The 8,266-nt window shown below is 46.1% G+C and overlaps 1 protein-coding gene across 1 annotated transcript; it reads left to right on the forward strand.

The window, feature by feature from the left end:
• Positions 1-1,498: 1,498 nt before the first annotated feature.
• LOC123115267 (protein CHUP1, chloroplastic) lies at positions 1,499-5,437 on the forward strand. The gene is made up of 5 exons (XM_044536470.1): positions 1,499-1,936; positions 2,141-2,357; positions 2,618-2,688; positions 3,378-4,166; positions 4,386-5,437. Exons 2-5 carry the CDS (start codon positions 2,183-2,185, stop codon positions 5,226-5,228), a joined length of 1,878 nt encoding a protein of 625 aa, XP_044392405.1. The 5' UTR covers positions 1,499-1,936; positions 2,141-2,182; the 3' UTR covers positions 5,229-5,437.
• Positions 5,438-8,266: the final 2,829 nt, after the last annotated feature.

Here is an 8,266-nt window from a genome sequence, read left to right on the forward strand (position 1 = left end):
TAGGTGTAGAACTAGAAGGAAAACTAGTGCTACCAACATGTGTGATAGGTAAAGAGGAACCGTTGCCAACGATGATACGAGTGGGAGTGTTAACTGAAGTGAAAGAGGATAGGTTACGGGGATAAGCTGTCATGTGCGCAGTAGCACGCGAGTCCATATACCAGTCGCCTCCATCTCCGTAGTTACTCGGCGCCGGCGCCGAGTGTAGGGCGGCCGGGAGGGCGGGGTCCCACGGTGCAGGAACCGGCGACGACGGCTAGCCTCCATTGGGTGGTGCCTGAGCGGGCGCGCCGTAGCTGCCGAGAGGTGGCAGAGCGAGCGGAGCACCGTAGGGCTGGTAGGGGGCGTCGAGGAACGCCTGGTGGCCCACTGGACAAGGACCAAGGAGACCCGATGCGGGCGACATGTGGGCAGTTGCCCCGGTGTCGATGTACCAGTTGCTGTTGCCGGTGTAGTTGTTCGGTGATGCGTCCGGATGCATGTTGTAGACCAAGGAGCTAGCATGCATGTTGTAGATCGAGGAGCTAGCCTGCATGCCCGCATGCATGGTGTACATTAGGGCGCCCACCTGCGTGTCCGCATGCATGCTGTACGTCGGGGCACCAGCCTGCGTGCCTGCCTGCATGTTGGTGCGGGTGAACGGCGATCGGGCGACGCAAGCGGGCGGGGCTGGAGTAGCGAGCGCGGGCGTGCGGTGAGATCGGGCTGCTGGATGGATAGGGCGACGACTGGCTAGCGATCAGGTTGGAACGGCGATGCGGGCGGGCGGGTTGGAGCGACGGCTGGCGGGCAGCGGCGGTGGCGGCGGCCAAAGACGCTGGGGAAGCGCGGGCAGGGAGAGGGAGGGCGGCGGCCGGCGCGGAGGACGCGCGAGCGGCGGCGGCTGGGTGGAGGCGGCGGCGGCGACGCGGAGGAGGCGCGACGGGGGCGGAAAACTAAGGTTAAAACCCGGAAACTGATACCATGTAGACAATAGTTTGCAATACAATGGACGTAGTATTGATGGGTGCTGGTACACACATATATATATAGTACAGGTAAGGCCTCTATCTCAACTATAAAAGATTAGGAGATGGGCCACTACTTTAATAAACGGGTAATACAAAATACATACTTAACACTACGGTTTAGGGTCGGCCCGAGGGATTCCAACGTTTGGACCCGTTCGACCCTATTTGATGAGCCGTGTTGAAGACCTAAACGTGTCACATTTGGAGGTGACGAGTCACGTTGGAGATGTTGTACAACCACGGGGGTCGTCGTGTTCCTCGTGTGAACCAACCGTTCCAACAAACAACAGAGCATGCCTTGTTGGCAGCAGCACGAGCTCATTAAAGGTGGCGTGAAGAAATCACGGAAGAGACCACCACGCTCCACGTTTCGTTCCGCCATCAGTCGGTTCAGCCACCCTCCCGCCAACGGCCGCTCTCCCATTTTACAATTACTGCACAAGCAAGCTGAGACTGAAATTTCGCCACGGAAGTAGTACTAGCATTACTGGTGAAGAATTGGCGAATTTGCGATCTGCGAAAGAACCAGCGAGAAAACGACGGAATCTGAATAAATAAAGAAAGGCGACACGAGTGCCCCGCTACAAAGACGGGGACATGTTCCGGCGTTTGGAATCGGAATTTGTCTTGCCTTGGGAGGAACAAGAACAAGCCAAGACAGAAACGGAATAAACGAGCCGTGCCACTTTTGAGAGGAAGCTAATTTTGTTGGGTTCTTCTTCCTCCTCAGTCGTTACGCTTTCTCGGCGGTTTCCGTTGGCTGCGAGCTAAAGCCGGAGCCTGCCACCCTAATTTTAGCTCCTCCTTGTCCAAATTGGAGGTTACCGGAGGGCGAATCGTAGCCCGGTTCGGCTGTTCGGCTGGGTTTGGCTACACCCCTCCTCCTGGTCTGCTCGATTCAGGCCATGGAGATATGGCTGGCAAAGGTGCAGGGGGGTGGAGCTCGCCGTGTTTCTTGATGCGATTTCTGCAAGTTTCAGACCCTCCTCGCATCAATCTCGGGGTCTAGAGCCCGAAATTTTCAGTTCTAGTCACCAAAATTAGAAATTTGTTTGCCACCTTCTTGGCGATCCTAGGACACTTGAGCCGCTGATTGGGTTCCCCTTGTTTCTGCCGTTTGCATGCGGCAGGATTCAGATGTTCTTTGGCAAGGTAGGTCAAGTTAAAGGAAGATGCCCAAGGCAGGAGACTGTAGCGGCGGCGGCGGCGGTGGCCGGAGGGACCTGCCTCTGCTTTTCCTCAGGGTGGGCGCTGCCATCACGCTCTCCATCGCTGGGCTCTTCTTCTCGCGGCTGCGGTGGCAGCGCCGGCCTCGGCCCCGGCACCTCCTGCTCCCTCCTCCTTCAGGTACCCAACCATGAGCACATGCATGCCTTGCTTGCAAGCTAGATATGCTTTCTTTATAAAATCTTCCTTTCTAAGATTGATTATGCCTCAGTTATGTCTTGTGCACCGCAAGATTGAGAATTTTCTTGTCTATCGAGCAATCAACAACAGCTCTGCCTCTTCATTTAGTACAGTAGTTTTTTTTTACCACTAAATAAGAAAAACAGGCTAAAAAGTGATGCATATTGAAAAAAAATTGGTATGTTTTGATGTGTTTGTAGAGCCAGATGATGCCCGTGGCATGAAGGGTGGTGGTGGAGGGCTCAAGGATGAGCTAAGGATCCTCAAGAATGTAAGAATCTGATTGCACAAAAACATGATTGCTGTAATTTTTGCACTCGTAGAGGTGTAACCATACCTAAGAAGGATGAGCTAATAGGTTAACAGAGAATGGTCATCCTGAGTATTTATAAATTATTATGATCAGAAGGTGATACTTAGAATTCTTGGATGTTTTAGTTATTGATTGGTAGTCTTTCAACCTTTTTCAGGGAATATAATTCTTTTTCTAGATTGTTAGTACATATAAACGTCACAAAAAAAGTCTGAATGGTAAGCATTAGGCAAGGCAAACCACGGGCTCGTTGGAAGATGGTAAAAACATAGTGTGATGCTTTCGGGGTTAGGCTACACATTCTTTTTAATATCCCTTTCCTTAATGTTTTATATCAAATTCGCCGTAACACGTGAATCTTAAACTGTATTTAAAGGATGACCTTTTGTTTACTATGAACATGTTGCTGGTAGTTCATCTTCCACGACCGTCCTAACAAAATACTCACTCTGTCCCATAATATAAGAGCGTTTTTTACACTACACTAGTGTAAAAAACGCTCTTATATTATGGGACGGAGGGAGTAGTAACTTATCCACAAATTAGTTATTGCCTTTACTCGATATCATTCTTCAATCAGTTGAAGGAAAACTGAAATATGCCCATTTTCATTTGTAGACTTTCATTTATGTTTGTGCTTTGTGCAGGAGGACACCAAGGCGAAAATAATCAGTGGGAACTCTGTGCACACAACCACTACCACTACAACGACCACCACCACTGCCTCGATGTCACTTCCCCCGAAATGCCGAAACATTGATGATGATGATGATGATGAAGGATTTCTCCTTCCAGAATTCAATGAAATGGTTATGGAAGAATTTGGCAGAGACATAGGCAATATCGCAAGCTCACCTGCAGCGAGAGTAAGGGAAGATGCATCTAATGAGCATGAAATTTTCAAGCTCAGAGATTTGGTTAGATCTCTGCAAGAAAGGGAAAAGACCCTGGAGATACAACTTTTGGAGTTGTATGGTTTGCAGGAGCAAGGTGCTGCAGTTAGGGAGCTTGAGAACCAACTGAAGATAAGCAATGTCGAGTCACAGCTATACTCCTTGAAGATCGAATCCTTGCAATCTGAAAATCAGAGGTTACAAACACAGTTGTCTGAAAGCTCAAAGTTAACTTCGCAGCTTGAGATGACAAAATCAAAATGCAAGCTGTTGAAAAAGAAGTTGAGACTGGATGCGGAACAAGCAAAGGAGAAAATCACTTCCCTTCAGAACATAGTTGATTCTTTTCAGTGCAAGGAGATTATTGAGGGAGAAGTTGATGGTGAGGCTGAGAAGAAATTAAAGAGGCTAGAGGAATTGGAAAATGAGGCAAGAGAGCTTAGAGCTGCAAATTCAAGGCTGCAGCAGGAGAATTCACACCTTAGTAGGCGATTGGAGCTCACACGCCTACCGCCTGTACCCAAGTCCCACAATAGCATGGAGGTAAATCTTGACTGTTCTTGGGCTGCACTGTAACTAACACTTGATGTGAAAAAATGAATCGTCAAATGGAGGAGGTATTCCTAAATAGAAAATGATATTCTTGATGCTTGTTCTGCCAAACAGAAACTGCATAATTTTTTTTCCACAGATCTATTGCTTCGGTGTGTTATTGATCATTTGTTGCTCTGTCACGAATTAAGCAAGTAAAAATAATTGCAGGTAAAAACATCAGAACAAGTTGATGGGTTGAAGCAAGAAAACGAGAAGTTGTCAAAAGAGGTTGAACAACTGCGGACTGACAGGTTTGCAGATGTTGAGGAGCTGGTATATCTTAAATGGATCAATGCTTGCCTGCGGCATGAGCTGAAGAACAAGGGGACTCCTGGTCCTGGGGCACAAACTACAGCACAGGATCTAAGCAACACCCTAAGCCCCAAATCTGAACAGACAGCCAAGCAATTGATAATGGAGTATGCCAATGTTGGTGCGGACGAGAGAAGTTTAAGCTCCATAGAATTTGGCTCAGAGTACGCTTCTTCAAGGGCATCATCAAGTGGCGAACCCGATGACACATCGACCGACATGTCATCAATCACAACGCCCAGAAACCCGAAGAAGAAAGAGAAGAAGAAGTTTTTCTCTAAGCTACGGAAATTGGTACTGGGAAAAGATAAGGAAAAGAACAATTTCCCTACTTTGGAGAGGAGAGTGTCTATTTCGAGCTGTTCCTTTGATGACTTCACTGGAAGAGAGTCGCATGATAGCTATTCTTCCTTCTTGACAGAAGGAGCCAATCAGCAACATGACGATCGCAGCTGCGGTACGCCTTCTTTTGGCAGCCAAAGATATAGCACAGCTGAAGCAGGAGATGGAAGATACCAGCGTCATGGGGTAAAACAGAATGCATCTTTCGGATCCGGAAGATTCAGTGAACATGGTTCTCAGTTTGATAGCGGTGAGGCCACAATACCAGAAGACGTCGAGATCCACAAATTCGCCGAGGCACTGATTACATCAAGGACAGGTTCTATGTCATCCAGAAGGACCTTATCCTTCAGCTAACTGATAAAACCAGTAGCTAGGAGTCATGTGATGCTGACCATCTGGATGTATATTTTTGCCAGATCCTGATGGTGAAGTGATAGGAGATGTTACTGGAATGAAGTATCCAACACTTCATTATGTGAAATGTACAATCATGTATAATAGTATAGTGCAATAACCTTTAATCTCAATCTTTGCCATTCATTTGGCTTGTTTGTGCTTCTTCACTGTCGGTTTTTTTTGTCGTTATTTGCAAAGTATTTTTGATAAAAGGGCATTTTTATTAATTCAAAATAAATGTAGCATCAAGTGGATAGAAACCATGATGAGCAACAGCCGGCATCTGCATAATTAAGATGCACACCAACACTCTGACAAAAGATAATAAAAAACGACATATGTAGAGTCATATAGGACTGACGCTATGCCTATGTCGAAGGAGGTGGCGGGCTGATCATGGACCACGCATGAAGCGAAGTGCGTACATCGAAAAATAACCTGCAGAGGAGAAGAGTTTTTGCCATTAAAATTCAAATCATTTTTATATAGCCAAAGCGACCATAATAAAGCATACACTCTCACCCTTATTGGCGTTCTGAATCTATTTGGAATACCATCCAAATAATGACAAAAATACTGACAACACTTGTGAGCGGATAAAAATTAAACAATATTAGCATGAATAGAACGCGCAAATTTGCACCGGAAAAAGAGGTGTTTGATTGTCTCATTATGAGTACAAAATCTACACTTCTTACCTCTTTGCCAATTTCGACGGTGAAGTTGTCTTTGGTTAGCGCAACTCCTATCAGAAGATATCAAATGAAGATTTTACCTTCTAGTGGAATATTTGGCTCAGATTTTGTTGTTATTATCCAATGGGACCTTAGAATGCGTGAGTGCATCGTTATTTTGCAAACTACTTTTGTTTTCCATGAAAAATCGCAGGTAACCGACAAACATATAGATTAATTGTTGTTATGTTGTTCTTGATTGATAATGGTAAACTGCTCCAAGTGCATCATAAATAAACTTTGTTAGTCTCAATAAAGTTAGAGCATTTCTAACTGATCCCCTATATCTTCTTAGCGGAGTAAATTTGGCTTTTTACTTCACTAAGTTTGATATAGCCGATCCCCTATACGGCTTAGTGGAGTAAAATTTTTACTCCTTCCCTAAAAATCTAAGTATATTTACTCCATCGCTCCTCAGCCGAGTAAAATCGGCGCGTCTTCTCCCCGCCTCCTCTTCTCCCCAAGCACCCCCCCGCCCTCCCCGACCCGACATGGTGGCCGCCGGTCCCTGCCGCCGCTACATGCGCGGGTCATCCTTCGCGGGCTCTTCACCCAGCCGTCGTCGCCGGTCGCCCGATCCGTGCCGCCGCGTCCCTTTGCCATTTTGAGGACTTCCCCGTCCTCCTTCCTCCACGGCCGCCGACGAGGACCTACCTCACGGTCCGGCAGTGGCATTGCGGGACGTGGGTGGCCAAAATCATGGATCGGGAGACCCACACCAAGCGGTGGCTCGGGACCTCCCACACGGCCGAGCTCGCGGCCATGGAGTATGACCGATGGCAGGTCCGCTTCCACGGTGTGGTGGCTTGGCTCAATTTCCCTTCGAGCACACGTTCGGTCCACCTCGTCCCTCCGGAGCCGGGGGTGGTGAGCTCGGCTAGGGCATAGGAGGACTGATGTCTACTACACAACCTTCTTCTTGTAGACGTTGTTGGGCCTCCAAGTGCAGAGCTTTGTAGGACAGTAGCAAATTTCTCCTAAGTGGATGACCTAAGGTTTATCAATCCGTGGAAGGCGTAGGATGAAGATGGTCTCTCTCAAACAACCCTGCAACCAAATAACAAAGAGTCTCTTATGTCTCCAACACACCTAATACAATGATAAATTGTATAGGTGCACTAGTTCGGCGAAGAGATGGTGATACAAGTGCAATATGAATGATAGATATAGGTTTCTGTAATCCGAAAATATAAAAATAGCAAGGTAACTAATGATAAAAGTGAGCGTAAACGGTATTGCAATGCTAGGAAACAAGGCCTAGGGTTCATACTTTCACTAGTGCAAGTTATCTCAACAATAATAACATAATTGGATCATATAACTATCCCTCAATATGCAACAAAGAGTCACTCCAAAGTCACTAATAGTGGAGAACAAACAAAGAGATTATGGTAGGAGACGAAACCACCTCAAAGTTATCCTTTCTGCTCGATCTATTCAAGAGTCCGTAGTAGAATAACACAAAGCTATTCTTTCCGTTCGATCTATCATAGAGTTCGTACTAGAATAACACCTTAAGAAACAAATCAACCAAAACCCTAATGTCACCTAGATACTCCATTGTCACCTCAAGTATCCGTGGGCATGATTATACGATATGCATCACACAATCTCAGATTCATCTATTCAAACCAACACAAAGTACTTCAAAGAGTGCCCCAAAGTTTCTACCGGAAATTGAAGACGAGAACATGTGCCAACCCCTATGCATAGATTCATTGAACCCGCAAGTTGATCACCAAAACATACATCAAGTAGATCACATGATATCCCATTGTCACCACAGATATGCACATGCAAGACATACATCATGTGTTCTCAAATCCTTAAAGACTCAATCCGATAAAACAACTTTAAAGGGAAAACTCAATCCATTACAAGAGAGTAGAGGGGGAGAAACATCATAAGATCCAACTATAATAGCAAAGCTCGCAATACATCAAGATAGTATCATCTCAAGAACACGAAAGAGAGAGATCAAACACATAGCTACTGGTACATACTGAAAGTGCAACTATCCCTAGGTGGTTTTGGTAATTCATAACAACATATAGCTCATTGAGCTAATGCTATTCCAAGACTATTATTTCAGGAAAGCTCAATGAATGGATGGCATGGATGATGGAAGTGGATCCCTCAAAATACTAAGGACAAAGGATTAGCTCAAGCTCAAAAGCTCAAGACTCTTCATTTTATATTTTAGTGATCCAAGATCACATTGAGTCTATAGGAAAAGCCAATACTATCAAGGAGGGATGAGGT

The sequence above is a fragment of the Triticum aestivum genome, chromosome 1B (genome assembly GCF_018294505.1).
Source record: "Triticum aestivum cultivar Chinese Spring chromosome 1B, IWGSC CS RefSeq v2.1, whole genome shotgun sequence".
In the NCBI taxonomy this organism is placed as follows: Eukaryota; Viridiplantae; Streptophyta; class Magnoliopsida; order Poales; family Poaceae; genus Triticum; species Triticum aestivum.